Here is a 24,820-nt window from a genome sequence, read left to right as displayed (position 1 = left end):
TTGGCAGTGTAAAGGTGGGTTACCGTAAATGAAAATCAGATCTGGTATACTAATACCCACTCTCTGCACTCTAGCAATTTTTAGAGATACCTCCTGTTCCACTGTCTTATTTCCAACATTCCTCTCATTCAGAGGAAACATTGATGCTCTATATTTCCCAGTTTCTTTCTTCTCAGACCCCAACCTACCCACCAGTAGTGCCCCTTTGTTCCAGTGATCCATATCAAAACTCTCCACTCTGTCCTACTCTTACTGTGTGATTGTGATCCAATATCTACTTCAGCCTCTTACGACACCTGCTCTCTGACAACTGTCTTTTTTTAAAAAAATGAAAGACTTCATGTCAGCTTTCTTAATTTACCTCCATAAAATTACTATTCAAAATCCCTAAGCTCTTTAATTCTAATATTCTCAGTCATCTACTGCAACTGATCCTTACCTAAAGGCCATAACTTAAGTTGAACGCTTCTTAACACGAAAGGAGAGGGGGGGATATTACCCTGAGAACCTTTAACAGAATGGAATACTGTGGGCCTGAGAATCTGATTGTGGAGGATTCCTATCGCTAGGGTTCATTTCAGCTGCCTCTCCCCGCTACTGCGGAGAGCAACTGGTCTGCTCTGAAAATTGGTGCCATAGTCGAATAGCAGGTAACAGAGAACCAGCTACTTAGATTTTCAAAAGGCCTCTGACAAAGTCCTGCACAAGAGACTACTAAAGTAGTCATAGTCTGAGAGTCAAAGTAATCATGGCTCAGGAACAGTCAGACAGAAAACAAAGTAGAATTAAATGGCCAGTTTTTAAATCATAGAAGGGGTCAATGGCAGAATAGTAGCCAAAAGGTTTTTGTACTAGGACTGGTGGGGTTAAATCTATTTAGGAATGCTTCGGAGACTGGAGAGGTTGGGAAGGCAGGGTGAAGAAAGCAGGCAGATATAGTGCAGACTATCACCTTATGTTCTTCCCATATCGTCAAACTTCTACAGTGTGACACCATTTTCAATAGTTTATCACAGTCTCTCTCTTCCTGTTCTCTAATTCCCCAGCCTCTTATTTAAGCAACCACTTTTCAGAATAATGAACCTACAGCCAGTTGAGCAGATGGCTAAAGGGGCTGGGAATCAGGCTTCACTGACTGTCCCCTAGAAAGGCACTCGAGAGAAGGTACTCCACTAGACAATTCAGGTGTCTCATCTCTAACACTCCCAGCCCCAGCTGAATATCCCAAATCAGATGCCCAATCTATCAGGATACAACTAATTCATACGACTAAGGTTACATTTTCATTCCAACTTTTGTTTATAAAAACCTCTTATTCTTAAGTCAATTCAATAAATAGTAATTAGCTGGTGTTTATCAGCTGCTTCCCTCCAACTAAAGCAGGCAGGCAGGCATGCACCATGGTATAGAATTCTGCAATTCCAAGTCAAAACATTTCTTACGGCCTCTGACAGGGGGCTTGGTTCTTCTGTTATCCCACTGCTAGCTCTATTTCTAGCTGACCCCCCTGGGCAAGTGACTATCCTTGTACCCTGGGAGACTGTGCATATGCTGTGTGCAGGAGGAGGGGTGGCAATGGATCAGTCAGAATGGATAATTAGATTTCAAATTGCTTGCTGTCTCCTCACACACCACATCAGCTTGGTTTTGACAATTTGCACTGACAACGTCTAACTCAACAATGACACCTGACGGTGAACAAAGATGAAGCGCTCACCTGGAGTGCCTGGGTGGTGTCTCTTCCAAACAACAATTCCCTGGCAACTTATAAAACACATGCTGACCCCGCAACACATGCTGGTGATGTTCTTTCAGGGATCCAGTTTCTTTCTAAATGCTCAGGACAAGAGCACTGCACATCAATAGAGTATCACAAGGAATGCCAGAAAGCGACGGTACTCACTGAGTGGTTTAAGGATGCCGCTGCTCGTCTCATCCGCATTTTCTACATCTGATTTGTCGGAGTAGTACTCAGAGATTTTTTCTCTTTCCTTCTTCTCCTTTAGCCCAGGTTTTCTTCTGTGGCGTCTCCTTCTCCTATAGCTCTTAGGCACATGGACCCCGATGTAGACAGTGTGATGGCCTATGGAACAATAGGAGCATTAATTTTCATCACGTGCAATTTGCAGAAATACCAAGAAGTCTAGTTTATATCACATTTCATTGTAGGAGTATCCCTAAACAGGGGGTCAACTTGCTGCTTTACTCAAACATTAATTAGCAGCTTTTGAATCCCCCTTTGGTTGTGGGTTTTGGTTTGTTAGTTATTTCTTTTATGGTCAAGTAGTTTTCAAAAAAAAAAAAATCACAACTGACTGTACATGCAAGTGTAGACTCATTGCTGGCTATTCAATATTTGTGGCTATTTTTCTTAAAAAAACAAACAAACAAAAAACAGTATTTCTGCAGTCTCACTCTTCAAGAACTCTCCCCATGAACCTACTTGTTTTTTTGTTTTTGTTTTTTTAAAAACAAATACACTTTTTGGGCCACTCATCTGGTGCAAACCAACATAGCTTGACGTCAATCAATCTATGATGATTTACACCAGTTGAATATCTGGACCAGTGTCCAATATGCCAAGTAATAGCCCAAATCTGGAGGGGGGGAAAAAGCACTAAGATACATGTGTATTACTGCATCAGAGCAGCAGTGTTATGGCTGAGGAAGAGGCTTCTCTTTTAAGCTCCTGTCTGTTAAGTATCCGACACTTTCCAAAACTTTAAAAAACAAATTACAATTTGGCCTAAAATTGCTTATGCTTGTTCTCAAATATAAAGATGTTCACTCCCATTGCCCTATTTTTTTTTTTTTTAAGCAATGGGATAAAATTCTACTTGTCCATTTTTTGAGTTGGATAAAAAGTTCTTGATTCTTTATTTTCCAAGTTCCTTGCCCCTCCAACACCAGCCTAGAATAAAGAGATTCTTTACACTTTAGGAAATTATTCAGACATTTCTTGTGTACTCTGATAACTCAACCATCTTATTTTTAAAAACTTCAGACACACCCGCCATGGATTCAGTCCCTGATAAAGACAAGTGCCTTTGATATGTTTGAACAACTTTGGTTTATCAACGCATTTTACAATGTACCGTTGCAGAGCTTCAGATAAACACACTTGTTTGACCATTGACTGAAGTATGTTTATCTGAAGAGGTGATCCTATTCACATGTGAGAACAAGTGTATTTATCTGAAAGTTCGATCAGTTCTTTTCCCTTAAGCTCAGAAATTCATAGTTATCGTTTCCCATAGCCAATCATCTATCTCAGTTGCCTTGCATATATTTATTCATTTAAATCTTGGCAGTTAACCCACATATACAGCAAGAAAAAAAATACTGATTATGCAAAAGTGGGCAGAGGTGCAATTGCTGTGGGAACCCAAACTTTGAAAATCCAACTTGTGTGCATTTTGGCCAGAATCCTCACCCCAGCAGCCTACGTAGTTCAGCTGGGATCTCTGTTGGGGAAAGAGAAATTCTTCAAGGAAAATTAAACTACAGCAAACTAAGGCCACTTTACTTCTGAATTGAGAACGTCCACACAATGGGTTAATGCACTTTAACTAATTCATGTTAACTTCACACCTCTAGTTAACTTGCCCTTTATCTTCCTGAATGTCCCTGTGTAGACATGGCCTAACACAGCTTCAGCATTAGTGTGGACAAAACTTTAGGCCTCTCAGCACTAGAAGGTTTTATCAAGTTTGCAACCAAGCTGTAACATGAATAAATCCATCTGCACTTCACAGCCACACACAACATGGGTCTCATGTGATCCCTTCTGCTGTGGATGAGGTTTCAATCTCATTCATGAGCAGGACTGATGTGACTGGTAAGCTGTGAAAGCATTAAAAAAATGGCGATTCTGCTATAGAAATGGGAATACCTAGCTCCATCTGCATAACTAACTTAAGCCACTTCAGCTGATTCCCAGGCCCGTATGGGCTGGAACATCCCAGAACACATGGCCCCATGTGAAATTCTTGATGACCAACACCTGGAACTCAGGCAGTGTGGGATAGCTACCCAGATCTTCCTGGATTGTGTAGATGGGGACAGTTCAGTCGGCAACATCTGTACTGGGGAACCTGCCACTTTGTGGACATGTTAGTTGTAACAATATCGGATGAACATGTACAGCCTGATTACATGAATGAGATTCTCTGTGTTCTTTATATGGGGCCTTTTGGAACTAAAAGCAAAACAAAAGGCCAAGTGAAAAGTATTTGTTAATTTGGCCCATTTTTGCTGCTTTATAGAAAACATCTTAAAATACTCAACATTTTTCTTCATAGACACATGCCAGAGTTCCTTTCCTAATTCCTGCTGCTGTAAGTGTTGGCAAACTGATCATGCAGAAAAGAGTAAACCCCAAAATATTTTACAGCAGGAAGAATTTATCCTTTGATGCTTTAACTTCTAATTCACAACTCTCAAACTAAGCAAAAAGTTATTTCACCGGTAATGTTTTTTTAAGAGCTATAGTTTAATAAATGAAAAAGCCAAAGCAAAATTGCACCAGGAAAAAAAGTACACCTCTACCCCGATATAATGCGAATTCGGATAGAACGCGGTAAAGCAGTGCTCCAGGGGGGCGGGGCTGCGCACTCCGGTGGATCAAAGCAAGTTCGATATAACGCGGTTTCACCTATAACACGGTAAGATTTTTTGGCTCCCGAGGACAGCGTTATATCGAGGTAGAGGTGTAAGATTTTTGTCGAATGATTGTGGTTTCTATTGAGGAAAGGGTGTTTCATTCTTGCATAGAAATCAGGGAGGAAAAGTATATTTAGATGCCAAAAAACTTCTATCACAGTGTATGCAGAGTACGGTTATATAAACCAGAACATTAGATAACCTAATCTAATTTGCAGATTTTCTCAGATCAAATCTATGGTTTCAATTCACACTTCATGAAATGTAATTCCACAAGAGTACAACACATTCAGATTAGCAACATAGGAGTCAATTTCATATTAACTTGTGCGTTTAAACAGACACACGCATCCCAAAAAACAATACCTGTTAAAAGAATAAGGTTTCAACATGAAACTTACAAGTAATGCTAAAGGGAAGGTTGTCCATGCCATCTGAACTCTGCCCTTGTGTGCACATACATTACACACACTTCTGTAGGAACCTTACCTCATTATTCACTGAGAGATTCACTCTTGTGCACAGAGATAGCACAAGGCTTGTGCATTACTTAAGTGGTGCACAGGCCTCGTGCTGGCGCACTGCACAAGGCCACATTTCCCCTTGTGTGCACGGGTTGGACAATGCACTGTGAATGGGACAACTGTTCAATATTTATTTTTATCTTCACTGTTCAGCACATGGACCCCTGCCTCATTCACTGCACATCCTCCATCCTGTCCACTACGAGCCTACCTGCACTCTCAGTTACAGAAATATACAGCCAGATCTATCCTAGGCTTATGCTCTACTAATTTCCAATAAAGCTGCGGCAAAAATACAGGGACAGACACACAGGACGCCCTGTCTCATTCACTGCACCATCCAACCTGCACACTCCACGTCTGATCAGATAACTCCCATCGACTCCTTCAGTGGGTTTTTCCACTGACTTCGAAAGGCATCAGATGAGGACCTGAATGAAACAGAAGTCCTACAAGAAAAGTAGACAGCAACTGTGCCTTTATTTAAAGGCTGTATTGTAATGCACATATGCACAAGAAAAAAGTTTTACTGGATTATCTGAACGTTGGCATCCAAGATCTCCACCTCGCAGCCTTAATGTTCTTTGGTAAGTTTTTTCTATTTATTGTTATTACTAAATAAAACAAAAATCTCATGGTGTGGGACTACTTGGAAGGCAGCAGGAAAATGCTGTGTTGGATCAAAAGAAAAAAGGGGGTACTCCTGCCTCATTGAAACATGGATACTTGTAGAGCCTTGACACCTTGCTTACACTACTCCAAAACTTTGCATCGATCAGAATAAGCACCCACATTCTGTGCACACCTTCAGACATTGAGGAACCCACTCAAACTGCTTATCTACACAAAGGTTCAGTACAAATGCAATGGCGGGAGATCAACAGTTATTGTCAGAGGCAGGGAGAGAACTCAGTCTGCATGGACAGTGTCAGTTTTTAAACAAACCATTACAACGCAGTACAATAGAATGGGTTTTCGCCACTGAAACGCAAACAAATCTCAAATTTCTACCCTAAATTGCTAAGGTGCTAGAGCTGTTAAAAAACTAAATAAATAAAATTAAAAAAAAAAAAGTCACAAAAAGTTCCTAGAAGAACTTAAAAAAAAAATTAAAAAAAAAAGAGCACCATCAGCAGCCACCGTCTACTCTCTTCACAGTCAAAACCAGCTGACCCATTTTTGCTCAAAATCACACACAAGATCACCACTGGACAGAAAATTCATCTTCAAAAATTTCAGCCCCAACAGGAAAAAGTTTGAGAAAGTGGTAAGCAACTGCAAAAGGTTCTTCAGAATGGAAACGTGAAGGCAAACTTCAATGATAGGCATCAACACACACGCCACCTATAATACTTTAAATCAATACACAACTCTGATCTATTAGAAGTTTCTAAACCTAATCAGATCCTTAGGACAGGCTGACAGTTTTATTGGGGGAAATGAGGGCAGGGGGACAGTTGCATGGAAGAACTAACTGTATTATCCTCTCCAAGAAAAAGATTTTGACGGAGGGCGGGGTGCCCCCGCAGTGGCGTTAGAACAATTTTTATAGTGGGGGTGCTGAAAGCCACTGAAGAAAATTGTAAACCCTGTATATGATGGAAACCACTTTGAGCCAGGGGATGCTGCCACACCCGCAGCACCCCTACTTTCATCAACCTGTGCTCTTGAAGAAACCTTTATCTGGACTGACACAGGTGTCGAAGAAAAACCCTACTGACTGCTGGGTAATACCTAGGCCAGCAGGAGAACTAAAGCAGCCATTTTCATTCTTCCTAGCCTCTTAAGTTGCAGCATCCTAACATGCCGTACATGCATCTTGTGAAATTTATCAGGCATAACCATTTGCATTGAATGGTTCTCATGGGAAAGCTAAATTATCCCAGCAAGTAGGAAATGTCTCAACATAGTGCATTGAGAATGTGTGTCAATTGCTTCCTGCCGGGCACTCTGGGAGGAGAGCCTAGAAGTTTATCTCAGAACTCACAACAATGTAAACAAATGCCAACCACTTCCTTCAAGTACATTGAACAGGAAAATCTCTTACTTAGCCACCTCCCTTCAGGGAGGGGGAGCGGAAGGGGGAAAGGAACATTAAACATTTCTCTCCCTTGCAGAATGGGGAACTGCAGCTAAGTAATGCAGATGCTTGCCTGCACATACACAACTTAGTTTCACGTTACCAAAATCTGCACTGTGCACATGTGATCAAAAGGATTAAAGAGATTGTCTAGTTCTGCTGGCAGCATATTAAGGTATTAAGTCTACAGGCTTACTATGATGTGTTTCTATTATCAAGCTGACCACAGAATTAAAGTGACTCAAAAAAGGAGGTTGCTTTAATGCAGCCGTGGGAAGCACCTCACCCTCTTATATCTGGCTTTCGCATCTGGTCAGGGCAATAAGATTTCCTTGTCAAGAGTCACTAACTGCCCTTTCTGTTGTGGATACTGTCCCCACCCTACACCTGCTGTTTCTTTTGATATTAGATTCCCACACATCAATCGAGGTTATCCACTGTGCCCTTGCTGACATTTCCAAATGCTCAGTTAGCTTTTATGTGGTGCCTCAACACATCAGGGTTGTATCTTCAAGTACATGGGTGCGACCTCTACAGAAACCACAAAACTGTGTTCTCCTCTTGAAGATAGAACTTGGTCCTTACTGTAGCGCTATAATTCTCTGGACTCTCCACCCTTTGGCACAGCTGATGAGCGATGATATTCATCAGGGAGCCACGCCTCAGTCATTTGCTCCTACATATGGAAGGCAGCGTGTCCAGTGGATAGGGAAATGAACTGGAAGTCCAGAGACCTGGATTCCATGAGTTCTGTCACTGGCTTGCCGTTTGACCTTAGCTAAGTCACTTCATTTCTGTGTGCCTTTTGTTTCCCCTCCCATCCTCAGTCTCATCTACTGAGATTGCATGCAGCACAACAGGACCTCTAGACACCACACCAGGACAAGTTAATTGATTAATGTGTTCCTAGTTAGGTTAATTATTGGGCAGCACTACTATTCTCAATGGCTCGATCTAGACACACTAATTTCTTTACTTCAGTGTAATGAATTTTTGCTAACACTTTTGCAAAGATAGAGCAGTAAGAGAGGAATTGTATTCTTTCTGCATGATTCTCCATGAAGTTCTACTCACTACATCAACTACAGCAGGTTAGCACACCCTAGCATCCAGAATGATGATGTGATGATTGCAGCAAGGAGCTTCATTGTAAGCCCCCACTTTCAGTGGTTTATTATCATTTTCCACCAACAAATTACTTGGGAGCCAAACTCTATCATGTTGGATGGCAGTCTGAGGGTGATTTTTTTTTTTGTTACCAGAGGAAGAAAATGGGCTTTTTTCTTTTTTTAATGTTTTAAGACGCTTGTTCAGATGCTTTTTTGCATCTAATACCCCAGTTTGGATTTAAACATTCTAATGTGGTGCATACCTAGCCCTCAGTGAGTAAAAAGCACTTTGCTAATCTTGAAAAGAGCTGGTTAAGTCTATTTGCAGATACTTAAGTATGCATGCATTTAAATCAGTATGGGAAACAGCGTAATATGTATAGGGAGCATGCCATTTTCACTTGGTTGTAAGAGTATTCTTCTCTGGACCTGCCTTCAGACCCGGTGCATCAATCTGTCCCCTGCAAAGCCTCCTGAAATTCCATTAACCACTTTCAAGATGGTCTCAGAAAGGGCTATGCAGGCCTAGGAGCTTTTTGCAAGTCTCATGTGCTTTCAGTTTGAAATTTCAAATGTAAAAGAGATGAAGGATCCCAGGGTCTATAGCAAACTAGAGAGTGTATGAAGTTTAAAGCAGCAGATGTAGAGGCTCAGCAGAAAAGCTGACAGATTTGTCAGGCTTGTAGATACAGTAATACAAGAGGGCACCAGTGATCAGCGTTACTATCATCTATCTATACCTATATAAAAAACAACAAAAACAAAAATAATAATAAAAAAAAAACCCACCACCACCTATGGTAAAAGAATGTTCTGGTTGCAAAGTCAAGCACTCAAAAGTTAGGGAATGCCAGAATTAAGATAATTTCCCATGGGAAATTTCAACATTTCAGAAATAAACAAAATCAACGGAAAAACAATACATTTTTGGCTGATAAACATGTCATTAAGGTGCCTCATTTGAGTTGTAGTTTGAGTGCCCTGTGCCCCTATTCTCCTCTATGGGCTCAGACATATCTAAAGATGTAGAGGGGCGGGGGGAGGGAGATGTACTTTTCAACACTTCTAACTTGCTATTCTAAAGCCCCATTTCTTCAAACTACTAAGACATTTCCTGAAGCAGAATACCTTCCCCCATGTCAGTTACTCAATAGTTGAACTCTACCAAAGTTTCTACATGTTATTATTTTTTATATCTTACAATGGGACGTTTAATATAACGATGACAGCATGAATGGGGGGCATGGACGAGGAAAACAACATGTAAATAAGAGAAATAAGTTCCAGTGACCTGAAGAGACATCAGAAATTGTGTGTCTTCCCAAAAGTCAATTTACTCTTCATATAAAAACGATCTCTACAGTCCTTAAAGGTTCACGTGTAATGACACTATAGTCAGCATGTGCTGGATAGGATGAGTGCAGAATAAAGGAGATGGTTTGAATCTCAAGCCCTCTCAATTCCAAAAGCATGATTTTTCCCTCCTTCACTCAATACCTATTGATCACCATTGAGTTAAACTGAAAAATTCCTAAGAAGATTTAACATGGCTTTTCTGAAGCTTATTGTAGAGGTGGTTTAGTGCTGTACCTTGACGCCTACAATTCCTTTCAAGTATGGAGGCAGCACGCTAAAAGTAAAAAAAAAATCAAGATTTAAGAAGTGAGAAGAACTTAAACAAAAAAATAAAAGGTGCATTCTTCATCAGGCACCTTAAAAGAACATATACAAACCTGAACATTTAAATGAAACAGTGGGTATAAGCGATCAAAAGATGCAGGATTGATCTAGGAAGGAAAGAGAATGTGTGCAGTGGAATCTGGGACAGACACTCACATAACTGAGTGTAGTTTCTGCATGGCAGATAAATGCCTATAGTTGGCAAATGATAAATTGGTCAACACTGTTAAGATAGAAGATGACAAGCATGTTTTGGGTATTCAACCTGAGGTTTTTATAATCTATTGTTAGACTCTTACCCACAAACCTATAAGCAGCTTTTCTGACTCTTCAAGTGTGAGAGGTTAGACAACCTACAGAACCTGCCATGCCATGAGCTGATCTAATCAGGTCAACGCCGCTTGGATCCTAATCAAAGAAGAGGATGACTTCTGAAAGAGCAGCTTACATATATTATAAAATGTTATACAAAGTGTTAGTCCACGGTTTCCAGAAATGAAAACTCATTTTGGGTACCTCTGGTTTTTTGAGACTCCTGATTTTCACACACATCCTTTAAAAATCAGACTCCCTTAAGGCGTCTTAAGTGGTGCACCCAAAATCAAGGCATCCAAAATAATTTATTGCTTTTGAAAACCTTGGCCTGAATTGTCTCTTTTGGAGTATGGAAATCATCAAGGCAGACAGACCCAATATTAAACTGTGTTTGGCATTATAAATGCATCTATGCAGATAGGAGCCATATTAGGTATAAATAAGCGGCTTGATTTTCCACAGTTGCTGAGCCCTATGGATCCCATTGACTTCAGTGGGCACAAAAAACATCACACTCATGGCAGAGAGTCTGAGTCAACTGACTAGGGCTTCTGGGACTTGTGCTACGAGGCTAAAAGTAGTAGTGTAGACATGCCCAGTACTCAGGCTGGAGCCTGGGCTCTGAGACCAACCCCCCTTGCCCAGGCTCCAGCCCAAGCAGGAATGTATACAGTACTATTCTAGCCCCGCAGTGTGAGCCCAAGTCAGTTGAACTGGACTCCAAGACTCACTGCTACAGGGTTGTTGGGGTGGGTTTTTTTTGTTTGTTTTTTTGCAGTGTAGATGTACCCTAAATAGTCTGATTCTCATTTTATACCCAGGCCACTTTACTCTGCTCTGTCACGGTAAAGGGGCCTTCAAGTGAGCATAAATATTAAGTGTGCTCATTTTAAAGTTCCTTTACACTGCCTCTTATACCCACAATATTGTCCAAAAAGTCTTGGAATACCACTGGACCCATGTGAAGAGAACATACATACCCTAGAAATTGTTAAGAGAATTCTAGAACACAAAGAGCCCATATTAGCTCCACTGAGTTACAAGGCAGCCCTGGCAGTACTCACCAGAATAAGCCCAGCTTTGCTGCTTACAGGCCCATAGAGCAAAGCAACGAATATTTCTCTTTCCCTTAGACCAATGAAGAATAAGATTCTTTCCCAATGGCCAGTGAACACACAAACAGGGAAAGTCAAGCAAGAAACCAGGATTGGTCCTAAATTCTGACTTTATCCACTAGGCCAATTCTACTTCTGTTCCTCTCACTCCTCTCCACCTCCAACCTTGATCTCTCAGGCTCAGCCTCCCCTTTCCTTATGTCTTTGCTCTACTTGCCCTCTCATTCTTGTTTCATGAGGAATGGTTAAACAGAAGCACCCACTGGGCCTTCTCTCTATACCCTTTGTTATCTTATACACTAACCTATCTTTGCTCTTCCTATTCTCTCCTCTCATGGAAGCTCTCTAGCATTCCGTATTCATTGCCCTTCTTGGGATCTTTTCTACTCCGATTTGAAATTAGAACTGATTAAATTAACAGAGTTTATTCATTCAGTCAGTCAGTCTATTGTCTTAATTTTTACCTTTTGCTTCCCAGGAGGCTTTTTTGTTTTGTTTGTTTGATAAGTTTGGTCATTTATCAGGTATAATTAGGAATAACTTCACTTCGTTTCTATAGGTTTTGATTTATTGCACAGATTATCGGTTTTAACTGGTCTCTCTTTCCCTTTAGCAGGTATTGGCTTAAGTGGCTTCTCGGTATTTATTTCTAGATCATTAATGAGAAGAAAATAAAAAGTGAGCCCAGGACGGCAGTAAACCGAATGAAAAGTCACTAAAATACAACTCCATCTTCCATTAGAAATTCCACAGCTGTGACTGGACCTCCCTGCCATATTTTAAGTTTTCCTAGATTCAGAGTCCAAGACCAGAAAGGGAGCATTGTGATCATTTAGTCTGACCTTCTGTATATGTATTTTAGGTTATTTGTTTAAAAATAACCTGAAGGAATTCAGAAAGGGATGGGGTATCAAGCACAGCAGAGACAGGCAAATTTTATATACTCTTCACTTTCTGTCCTAAGCGGTCATGTAGTGTTGTTGGGCACTAATGAAGAGTTGCTGTGTCTCACCCCAGAGGCAGACACATGCCAGCAGTGGGGGAAGAGAGTCCAACAGAAAGAGTTTGTAAAATCCGTAGAGCAACTTGAGATCCCTCTGAGCGAATGGTGCTCATAGTTCCTGGGCACATGTATGTCCCAGCATCCTGTTTCCAGGTTCTGGCCTGCCGCTGAGTCAAACGACCGGGGTCACATGAGAACTGCTGGGGTGCAGCACTTATTATAAGAGAGCGGCTATTCATACAGAAAGAGGAGAACCCAGGGCCAGTGGAATCCATACTAGCCAAGTGGGAGCAGAACAAGTCTCAGCTAGGAGAGGCTTTAGACATGAAATGGTTTGGGGAAGGAACTTCAGAGTCTGGGGAGAGGGCTGGTAGATTTGTTCTGGCAGTTATGTTTGAACGGTTATGTTTTCTTAGCAAATCAGATCCAAAGAAGGGGATGTGACAAACCACGAGTCTACATGTACTTCTCTGGAGAAACTGAGGCAGCGGACACATAACCTGATTGGGTAAGCTGACCATAGCACTGTCCCATACACCAACGATTCTCAACCAGGGGTCCGGTGCCCCCTGGGGGGCCACAAGCAGGTTTCAGGGACTCCACCAAGCAGGGCCAGTGTTAGACTCACTAGGGCCCAAGGCAGAAAGCCGAAGTCCCACTGTGCAGGGCTGAAGCCTGGGGCCCTGAGCTATGCCACCGGGGGGCTAAATCCAAAGCCTGAGCAATGTAGCTTTGCGGGGCCCCTTGTGGTGTGGGGCCCCAGGCAACTGCCCTGCTTGCTACCCTGCAACGCCGGCCCTGGCTTTTATATGCAGAAAACCAGTTGTGGCGGCACAGGTGGGCCATGGAGTTTTTATAGCATGTTGGGGGAGAGGAGACTCAGAAAGAAAAAGGTTGAGAACCCCTGCTGTACACACAGTAAATGTATATTATTATGCATACAGTTAAATAGTATGGGCCTTGATCCTGAAAAGGGATCAGCCTGCACAGTCCCAGAAAATTTGCCTGTCAAGCTGGAGTCTGTGCAGGCAGCTCCCTTGGCAGGCCTGGTGCTCTGGTTTGCCTCCATCAGTACATCCAAAGCCCTCCATTTGGAACACTCTCTCACACCAGCAGACCAAGGGGCACAATGCCGCAGTCTGACTGTCACCATTTCAACTAGCATGGCCTTCAGCCAAGTTTGGTTAGCCGCCAAGTTGGAGAGCAGGTGCACATCTCATTCGTGTCACTTTTGCACAGAGATGGATTGTTTTTAAATTGATCATTTAATACCATATTAAGTGTTTTTAATGCTGGCTGTTTGCTCCTTGCCTTTAATTACGGAAATCAGCAATTCCTATCTTCTCCCTTTAAAACGGGGGTTAAAAAACCCATGTTACTGCCATTATGGTATTACAAAACACTTTCCTCAGATTTGATGTAAAATAATTTGTACTACAAGGCTCTGTCACTGGAGAATTTAATATTCCTTTAAAAGAAAGACCACTCAGCACTTATACACTGCCTTTTCATCCTCAAAGGACTTTTAATGTTTAGCATGTGGGTAGCCTGTGCCATTCAGGAGGTTTAGATGATCTGGTGGTCCATTCTGGCCCTAAACTCTATGACAATTCCCACAGGCGTACTTTCTTTAAAAGGCAGAAGGAAAAACCCTGAGAGTTCTTTTTAAAATGCACATTCAGCTAAGTACCATTTTAAATAAAATCACTTTACAGTCATCCCAATTTTGACCCAAGTTTTTAAATCCGAGCCCTTCAAATAGGACATTAACGTGTCACAGCAGTGGAAGTGAGAAAGCACTGATGTCAGACAGGACACCAGCACATTTTAAGATAACACTGAAGTCTGCCAACTACCCTGCCAACGGATAAAAGACATTTGCAGCAGACTAGAATGACATCTCACCTACAGATAAAGAAGATTAGCCATAAGTTGAAAAAAACGGATGGTAAACATGCTGGTAGATTTACTAGTGTCAAGCTATCAAATGTTAGAAAGATGGTATGATGCAAAGAACCTCCTATTAGACCATTTAAGGTAGGTTCTACTGCATTTGTATTGAATCAGGACTTGAGAGTTTATCCAAGCTGTACTACAGCATATTTAATAGTATACAAAGCATAACAGAGAATTAAAACTAGAGAGGAGCTGAAATAGAAATCTTTTATCTGAACCCTCTCAAAATTTGAAGGTTCACATAAAAACCAGAATTGGAACCCAAACCCCTACTGCTATTTACTATTTGTATTGTGGCAGCACTGAGGGCTTTGTCCATATCTGGGCCCCCTCCCCCCACGTGCTAGGTGCTGTACAGATACAAAACAAAACAAGACAGTCCCTGCCCCAAAGAGCTTACACTTTAAGTAATCACTCCTAATTTTGCAACAGCAAAATCAAAGTCTGTGGAGGTTTTGAAGACACAAAAACGCAGCTCCCTCTGCTATTGTGCAATTTAAACTAAGCTAAGTTATCAAAACAAATGAACAAAGTACATTCTGTGGTGATTTTTCCTTGCTTATATTTTTTAATTTCACTTGTTCATTTATACTATATTTAAAAAAATTAATCAATCAGTAATTCACAAAGTCTCCCATTGTTACTGCAAAATGAGTGATGTTTTGAGTGAAGCAAAATTAAGGTAGCATTTTATGACATTACACAATTTTTTCCCCCAAATGTGTGATAACACAAATCCACTGACAAGCAAAAGAAAAAGAGGTTTAGCAAAAATGGCAAATGGTTTTAGGGGTTGGGAGGTTTTTTTATTAAAGTTTCTCTTGTTGCAAAGTCCCTAATTAAGTTCCACATGTTTCTCTGATCCATGTGTACAGACATTTATGTAGATAACTCCCCTTAACATTGATGAGATCCACAGACATAAATTTCCAGTGTAACAGAGAATTCTATTCTAGTCGGGTTCCAATACTGCATCCATCTTCATGGTATCCCTAACTTATTAAAGTAGATGGATACAGGGTGGGGGGAACTTGCGGAAATGCAGGCCACATTCACCTACATACCTGAACCCTGTCAGAGTGCCCCTCCTTCTTTACAGTTTTAACTGAGTTGCTAAACTTGAAATCAAGTATCCTCCGCCCCACTATGAAGTCAGAGCTACTACTGGCTTGAGGGGAGTTAGAGAGGCAAGATCTTATCACAAGGGATAAGGTGGAGCTTTACTTTTTCCCTTGTTCCAAAACAAGTTAAGTAATCTGTGTGTCTCACATATCTAGATTCCTAACTTAGTGGAATTTTAGGAATACGTCACTACCTTTTAAGAAAAGAATGTACGGTGCTGTAAATAAATGGGGCTGCTTTTCTTTTTCGAAAAACTTGACCCTGGAGCTCTGTTTGTTCCTCATTCTCGCAATAATGCTTACATTTTCCCATTCTCTGAAATGGAATTGGGAAGTAACCTCAGTAAAATATGCTGAGCCATATTTCCGAGCATCTCTATACGACGTCAGCCAGGCGCCAACAAAGCAACTCTTCATAACAAAAACGTATTGTAGTTATTACCTATGCCCTTTTGATATTAAAGCAAGGTAGGCAGGTAGCATTTACCCATTAACATCAGAAGTGAAATGATAACTTCTCCATGACAATAAGCAGGAAATGGCCAGATACACACAGAGATCTTAAATTATCTTCAAAGTCTGGGGACATGCCATAGGGACATATGCTCTCATATAATTCCCATTAGTGTTACTGTTACAGGTAGATTAGGCACATGCATGTATGGTGTGTTCTTGGTTAGGCAAATGCAACGTATACAAAAGGCCAACACTTATGAATAATTATTTATATGGCAAAGTGTCCAAAATGTGCCCGGTGCTGTCAAAGCACATACGAAAAGGACAACCCATGCCCCAAAGAACAGCAGAGGTGAAGTGGCAACTTGAAGTCTTTTCACATTAGCACACCTGTTCCTATTCCAATACAATGGCAGTTGCTACACTGCACGTATTCAAAAATTTACATGTGCTAGCTTCCTTAACTAGTTATCTGGGGGTGTTTAAGAAGTTTCACTGTAGTACCTAGGCACTGCCATTAATGAGAACAAGGGAGTTAGTTATACAACCCAAAGTTTGAGTCTATCAAAAGGCTCAGACCTGGAGTTACAGTTCCCAGTCTCCTGTGCTGAGGAATTATATAGACACTTCATCTCTTTTCATCTACTCTTACTCCCTGCCCCCAGCAAGGTGATAACAATTGGACTGTGATTCTTTAATGATAGATCACATTTGCATATTCACCTGGAAAGAATATTAAAGAAGGGTCAGATAGAAAATCAGAGTCTTAACAGCCACTCAAAACCCTTCTATTTTTAATACACCTTGAGGGAGTTGGCATGACCTTTTGCTGCTCTGCTCCTTACCGTTATAACTGTGTTTTATTACAGGGTTTGTCACCATTTTAGGCTTTAAAATATGTAGAAACGTTTAAAGAAAAAATTACATGTTTACGTTCTGTGCTAAGGCTTTCACACCCGTGGGGTCAGTATCCTCCAACAGGAGACCCTCTCACCCCAACCCCTATAGACAGTAAATGGCCTAGTTAAAACCAACAGGGTGGTTTTTATAGCCATGGAGCACAGCTGACATAGTTGAGGAAACAAAACACTGCACTTCTCATACCTGGCAGTTTCCAGGCTATTTTTTGAAATGATTATTTTGAATTGCTGGAAGCTTGATAGTTGCATTCAGAGACCCAATCACTGTATTTTGCAGATATTTTCTAAAACTATTTTCATTGTTTGGAGGGAGTTACACAAATATATTTAGTTTATGCAAAAGAAAAAAAATTCAGATGCTCTTGTTCATTTCTTTAAATATGGGGCAACTCTTGGCCTAGTTAAACAGGTCCCTTTTCTCACAGAAAGTCATGGCCTGTATTTCTTCTAAGCCGAAAGAATCCCACAGAAAATGATCCTCTTAGTGCCCGGAGTCTGGCACCCAGGGGCCAGCACTCAATACCGACTCAGCTGGGATCATTTTGTGCAAGGGTCTCCTCCATTTGTGATGCCTGCCAATGTATGCCATACAAGGTGCAATATTGATTCGTAAGTGCTGTGAAATGCATTTATATAAAAAACACACAGCATCTCATGGCTATTCTGTGGAGGCATGTGAATGTTATTTTGGAAAGAAAGAAAGAATACCAGCAGCACAAAAAGAGTCCCGTTTTCAAAGTGAGAGTTAAGCTGTATAAAGTCAGGTCTATGCTAATTCTGGCTGCCGCCATTTCAAATCATTTTTAAGCTTAATTGTTCAGAAAAAGAACTATCCCTTTTCACTGAATCTGCCTGTGGCAATTTGTTTTGCTCCAATATATAAATATTAAATTTTAAAGACACACATTAACCCAAGAAATATAGATCTCTTACCTTCCACTTCTTCTTCGTCGCATACATGCTTAAGGAAGGAAGCCCCTCTGTCCAGCACCGCCTCATCCTCCATTCTGTAGTAATAGAAAAGAAAAAAAGAGTGCTCAGACTTCTCCTGGAGTGAGCTATTTGAACCAGCCCAACTCCTGGGCAGGTTAACCTGCAAACTATTGTTCATGTTATTGGGTGGGTGCTGTTGCTCTTCTTTCCGTGTCTGCTGTTCCTTCATGCAGCTCCTTTTGAATGGCGTTTGGTATTAAGCTGGTCCCACGTCGCTCAAACTCTAACCTTGAGAGGGCATCAGTGGTGGCAGGTGTGAGAAAGGTAATCCCAGCTCGGAGTCTTTTCTTTAAAAAAAGAGACGCACATAGTAGTTTGGTGCGTCTATACACTAGCCGATAGCTTGTGGAAATCCGGTTTCACTTAAAAGCTCTTCTAAAACACACTGCCCGTAGAACCACCTACACAAACAGACACACATAATGCATACAGACAGACAGACACACATTCTCATGCATGGTGAGAGACGAGGCGCCAGCCAGCCTCTTAATACCAGTAAAGCACACTTCTCTGTGGAGAGGCAAGCTTTGTGTCACATGTTGGCCTTACGGAAATCTGACATCTGAGGATTATCCAGAGACCAAGCTACAGCAAGTCAGGCCATCACAGCAGTCATTTGTGTGTGCAGGCCATTCATTCATGTATTGATTTTCTAAATTTCTTTCTTTCACTTCTCTCCCCCTTTCCTTCTCCCCTCACCTCCCATTTGTTCCTAATTTTATAACAATGCCAGGAAGCCCTCCTGTTCCATTAAATGTGATTTTCACTATACAATTTCACCACTAAATAAGATCGCTGAAACTTCCCTAGTGAGTGTTTGTAAACCTACTTCTGACTAGCAAATATCAAGAGTTACAGTCAAAATTAAAGGAAGCCTGCAACATACTATGCTAAATACTTCAATTATATTTAATGTCGATAAGTAAACATTTGTCAACCTTTACCATTTTTAGGATAGGGAAACCATTCAGTGATAATTGTCAAATAGGAGTTCTTAATTTACACACTGCAAACAGCACTGAAGTCAATGAGGCTTTTCAGAGCGTGTAACGCTGCAGAACTGGGGCCTAAAGTTTTCTACCAACTGTGAAAGACAAGTGCATTTGGGAAATAATTGCAACCCTCCTGCAAAGGCTCAGAGGGCCAGCCCAAAGTGGGAGAATCCCTGGAGAACATACTAACGCATTATCAGGTCTTCTAATCATGCCCCCCAAAAGGGTGCTCTAAAAGCAATAGCAGCTACCAGTAAATTGATTTAGATCTTCAAGAGCTCAGGGTAATCTTGCGCATATAGAGACCTAGCGAACAAATTTGTTTACTAGGGTGTCTGCTTTGTTACAAGATGTCAAGCTTTCTCTGAGCAAAAACCATTCCAAGAATTTTATAAGCCAATAAGCTTCATAATTCCCCCTCGTCTCTCCATTTTCCAGCTAACAGTTTACCAGCAATTCTCCCATCAACAGTTGTGTTTTCTTCCATCTTGGACTCTGTTAGTAACATCCACATTATTATAGCCTTTAGCTATTAGTTTCCAGCTAAGAAAAGCTCACTTCGCACAGCAGATACACGAATATTTCATATAGGGGGAGGGGCAGAGGAGAGGGGGCCAGATTTAAAACCAATAAGTGAACACCCGCAGTGCATTTGTTTCTTCTGGACTACTGTACAGCAATAATTACTAGAGCACCATCTGACATGTTTAATTCTAGAGATGAGCCCAAACCAACACCCCAGATCCTGGCACCCACAAAGTTTGGATCCAATTCTGAACTTTGCAGCACAGGCGCATCTCTAGTTAGTATAGTCTGATGGTTTCCTCACATACTGTATGTAGCAGGTAACCAGAAGTCTGTTCTGGAGGATAAATTCCTATTATTTTACAATGTTTGAACATTGTACCATTTTACAAGCTGCTGTTCCCCTGCACGATGAGATAAGATTTAACATTCTCTACAAGCTAGCATTAGCAGCTAAAAATACAAAGCCAGCACACATGCACAAAAGCCTTGCCCCAGAGTTCACATTTATTAAATTATTCAACACTATTTGCGCAACTTTTGTTACGCAGACAAAGGAACTGATTCGATGGCTGGTCGTCTAAGTGCAATGGGTGAGAGAGAAAGAGTGTAAAATAAACTGTTTTTTCTTTTTAAGCAGCACAGCAGTTGCTAGCTATAAATGCAGCTGAAAACATCTGGAACAGATGGCACTGAATTTTCAGACCAAATAGAAACCTAATGCACATGTATTTCTCCCTTGATTACTTCACAAAACGGCTATTCTTACAGAGGCTTCCTCACAAACTGTTCTGCCAATATGTCAAAGGATAAGATCTTCTTTTAAAGAAGCAATATCAATTCATTTAGGACCCAGATTGTGTGTGTTTATGAATGTGTGTTATAAACATAACATCAATAGGAATATTTTCAAAAATTCTTTCCAGTCCAGTTTTAAACATTGCCCCACTTCCCAAACATTGCAGTATTGTGGTAATGTAGCGTAACCAAAGAGTGACAGCGACGGGGGGGGGGGGGGGGGGAGAACAGAACTGCCCACAAGGAGTGAAATGCAGACAAAGCGAATGAATGGTAAAGGGAAGATTTAGTTTTTAAAATGCTATCTAAAACAGCATATGTAACACTGGCAAGTTTGGGGCTTTTTAAATATGGTTTTAATCAGACAGTCCCTTTAAGCTACTTTGAGTGACACCGCACCATTACATACAGATCTCATGAAAAACATCATGAAAATCTTCAGCTGTAAGAATTTTTATTACGAGAGGGAGAGAAACATCTCCCTCCACTTCCCCTCAGGTGTCCCCCTCCAGCTGCTGATTGACTACACAGCTTTTCCAAGAGCAGCATTACCAGCTGCTAATCAGCGAGTGACAAGCCGCCAGCAGACAAACTGCAGTGAACAGCTGTCTTTAGACATTACTGTTAAAAGGCACCTGCATTACACAGTTCAGGACAAAAATCTCACACTCTCATATCTTTAGCATTTTATATGCTTTTACAATAACAGCTTCTAGTTTCAGAGGATCCTTAACTATTTACAGCATATTTCAATCTTTATGCTTTCACCAAAACCTGCAGAGGGAGATACAGGTTGAATGGCTAGAACTAGTACTTCAGTTGCCTTGGCTATCATCATCATCATGGTAAATCCCAGAGGCACATGGCCTCCTTGCAAATTGAGCAGCACCTGGATCCATCTCTGGAAAGAGGCTTAAGGTGGTCAGATGGTAAACTCTGTTTATGTCCATCACTGTCACGTCCCCAAAGCTTTCAACCCCCACCTGATCACCAGCCATGTAGCAGCATTCCTTGGTACACACGCTTCACAATCTGCTGGGCTTCCAGTCTAATAATATGTCCACACCAAGAAAACCATGGAGGCAGTTGCTGAGGGTGGCTTCAAATATCCCAATTTCTGATCTTGTCCTGCCACTTGATATGGAGCAGCTAACAAAGTCAACAAGAATCAAAAACATAAATCCAGTGTTCTTCAGCCTTCGTCGGAGCCCATGTTCACTGCCTTACAACAGAGTTTGTATAACGGTGGTTCTACAGATCCTCAGCTTCACAGCGAGTTTGATGTCACAACGCCCCCAACGAAGGCCGTCGAAGGGCCTGAAACATGGCGGCAGCTGCTTCTATACAAGCATCCACATCTTTTCTTCCAGCACTATGACGCTGCCCAAATATCGATGCCTCACCCGAATAGGCTGATACTGAGCTGATTGCAATGCAGAGCTGGAGGCCACTTGATGATAATGGGTAGGGGTTCAAACCATTGTTTATCGCTCAACCAGATCAGCTGCAACAATTCGCCAGACAACGTCACTGGTATATTCAGGATCTCAGAGCAGAATGGTTTCCTATCTGGGAGTGCAGCCAGACTGTATTCGGTCACAATCATTGTTCAATACCACCATTCAATGATTGATGGATAAGCTTGAGGCAGCAGCTGTCAGTGGCACTGAGCTGACGGCCTTGGCTCCCAGCCTTGTGTTTAATCCACTGGGAGACTAGCAATTACACCCAGAGGCACCACCTCCTGACTGACTTTTCTGCCCTTCTCAGATTGTCAAAAGACTCCCTCTGGCCAAAATTCGGCACGAAAGATGCATTGCAAATTTTCACCAAAAAAACGTTCAGACTCCTAAAAAAAAAGGGGGGGGGGGGGGGGGGGGAGAAAAGCTAAATTTGGGACAGCAGTTGCGCAAAGAAATAAAACTGGTGAAAGTCTTCAAGAGTTTTATTGGAGATGTGGAAAAGGGGGAGAATCGTGTATCGTCCTACCAGCATACCGTGGCTGCTAGGTAGAGCAAGCTGCCCTGTCCCACGGTGGAGAAAGCTGGAGCTATTGGATGGAACAGAGAATCTTAGTCCTGAGAGAGGAAAGGGTCTCAACTCTAAGAGAGAAGAGTAAGAGTGGAGTAGGCTTGCTATCCCGGTAAGGTCATGCCATATGGGTGGGCCTAACTCTGACATCAATAGCAATCGCTAGAGCTGGGAAGAAAATTTTCTTCATTTTGACTTACAATGTTTTGTGTCAGTTGTTGAAGACCAAAAAAAGTCTATCCGTTTTCCATTTTCAGTTTCTAGATTTGGGGAAACCATTTTCTAATGGGAAAAAATTGGGGGCAAAAAAAGTCAACCTGTTGACTTCAGTGGGAGCTGAGCCGGCCAAAGCTGAGCACTTCTGAAAAATCCCACCCTACATAAATGAGATTTTGACAAAAGTCCATCATCATATCAAGATACAACATCCAGCTCAGGCAGTAATGTACCTTCCCCTGCTGAGTGCTAGAATCCACGGGAACCCTCTAGTAGTCAATTTAGAAGCAGGACTGACTAGTCTAAAGGAAGTCTCAGCCTCTCCTAAATCCATAAGAATGGTGGCTACAACATAGGGTCAAGAGGGCACGGTGGTTTAACAGTGGGCAAAAGGAAAAGTTGGAGGAAGGGAAGTAGTGCAAAGTGGAGGGAAAACCTGAGAAGGTTTGCTATTCCAAAAAAAGCAGAGGACCTCCCAAGGGATAATCAGGTAAGTCAGGCTCCCTACTCTGCGTAGTTCTCAGTGAGACTGAAGTCATGCCAGGGGAAGCACCTCAGAAAGTTCAGTTCCACTATGATCGAACTTGACTTATTTCCTAAAGGACATGCAGTGACTCAATATTAATTTGTTTAATGGATTTTTGTTGTTTTGAAACTACCACAGACCTCTTGTTCCTTGCCTCTGACTGCTCTTCTTTTTAAGTTTCTTTAGTGGTCTCCACTTTGCACATTACATTCTAAAGCTCCTGCCAAGGATGGTCTTGTTGTTAAAGTACCTAACTGGGAGGAGATGAAGATTTTGGGTGGAATTCGAAAGCTTCCGAGAGAGTTAGGAGCACAAGTCCCAACTGACATCTTCTTGAGTGACCCTGAACAAAGCAAACTTAACCTCTGGGCTTGTCTACACTTATCAGGGGATCGATGTGCGGTGATGGATGCATTGGTGGTCGATTTAGTAGGTCTAGTGAAGACCCCCTAAATTGACCACCAATCACTCTCCCATTGACTCCTGTACTCCACCGGATTGAGAAGAGTAAGGGGAGTCAGCGGGAGAGCATCTCCCATCAACATCGCGTAGCGTGGATCCTGTAGTAAGTAGATCTAAGCTACGCCAATTGGAGTTACGCTATACACGCAACTCAAATTGCGTAGCTTAGATCTATTTTTCCCTTTAGTGTAGACAAGGCCTCAGACAGTTTCCCCAGCACTAACCTAGGGAAAATTCATGCCCAACTCACAGTAATCTAGTGAGGCTTAGAGTATATAACGTGTTCTGAGATCACCATTTGAAAGTTACTATAGCACTGAGAAGTATTAATTTTTCTATATTGTATTTGTCATACTACTCACAGTTTAGGTCTACAATTTAGGAATCACTGCTCAGTCTACAATGCAAGAAAGGAATCTTTTTAAAAATTAAGACAATCTGTTTGAATGTTTGTTTCTATACAATAGGACACATTTAGAACCTCTGGCTCAGAAAGCCTGCCTAATATACTAATGGAAATCACTTTCAGGGTCTGGAAAGTTTGAGAGATGCAGAACAGGTCTGTTTAATACAAACGTCGGAAGTTATAGTGGGAAGGTGAAGACTGAAGGAAGGTTTCTAAAACCGGTTTTAAAGAAAAAGTTTGTTTCTCTACAAAATACAGAACAACTGAACAGATGGAGTGCTGCCACCTTTTGGCTATATAGCCTAAGCACAGAGGCGGTGAAGAATGTGTTTTATGCAAATAAGCCAGGCTACAGCAAAAGTACTGCCTTGTTACATGTTTAATTGAAATGGTTTATTGTAAAGAACTTAATTCAGTCTTTCACAAAGAGTAATCAACACTAGTGCTTTTTATACCTTTATAATTTATGACAGGAGAGAAGAAGATGATTGTGATAAGAAGAGCAGAAAAGCTGATGTGATAGCACTGGTTATCAGATTGAGACAACCAACGCAAGTTCATAAATGTGCAACATTGCTAGAGAACACAGATAATAAATGAGAAGTTTCCGATATGACTTTATTATTCTTCCCATTTTAAACATGTTTTGAAATTGTGAAGAAACCCAAATAAGCTTTAGACTTAATGTAGAGACATTCAGCCAGCTCAAGCAACCTATGTGGGTAGCACACAATTCTTCCAATGAGAGAACCAAGTTTAAAATAGCAATCCCTTTGCAGTCAATGAAGTCAGCAGGGGTTGAAAGCATGAAAAGGCTCCAAGGAGGAAAGGGGATTGTGAACATCAAGTCACTTAATAGCAATGCCTATTGGCCAAAACAAACGACATTAGCAGAACTCTGGAGGGAGGTCAGTTCAGCACTGACTGTGA

At 41.4% G+C, this 24,820-nt stretch overlaps 1 protein-coding gene across 2 annotated transcripts in view; it reads right to left on the bottom strand.

Annotated features, from left to right (window-relative positions):
* Positions 1 to 24,820, bottom strand: part of SLC4A4 (solute carrier family 4 member 4) — a 246,793-nt gene that overhangs the window by 199,423 nt on the left and 22,550 nt on the right. For both annotated transcript variants that reach the window (XM_026653263.1, XM_026653265.1), the window contains exons 2-3: positions 17,875 to 17,948; positions 1,904 to 2,083 (exon numbers count right to left, since the gene is read on the bottom strand). In XM_026653263.1, the coding sequence (XP_026509048.1) occupies positions 1,904 to 2,083; positions 17,875 to 17,947 (253 nt within the window). In that variant the 5' untranslated portion in view covers position 17,948. The remainder of the gene's footprint in view (positions 1 to 1,903; positions 2,084 to 17,874; positions 17,949 to 24,820) is intronic.

Source organism: Terrapene carolina, unplaced genomic scaffold (genome assembly GCF_002925995.2).
Source record: "Terrapene carolina triunguis isolate 2854851 unplaced genomic scaffold, T_m_triunguis-2.0 Scaffold136, whole genome shotgun sequence".
Classification (NCBI taxonomy): Eukaryota; Metazoa; Chordata; order Testudines; family Emydidae; genus Terrapene; species Terrapene triunguis.
This window is presented reverse-complemented; position numbering and strand designations above follow the sequence as displayed.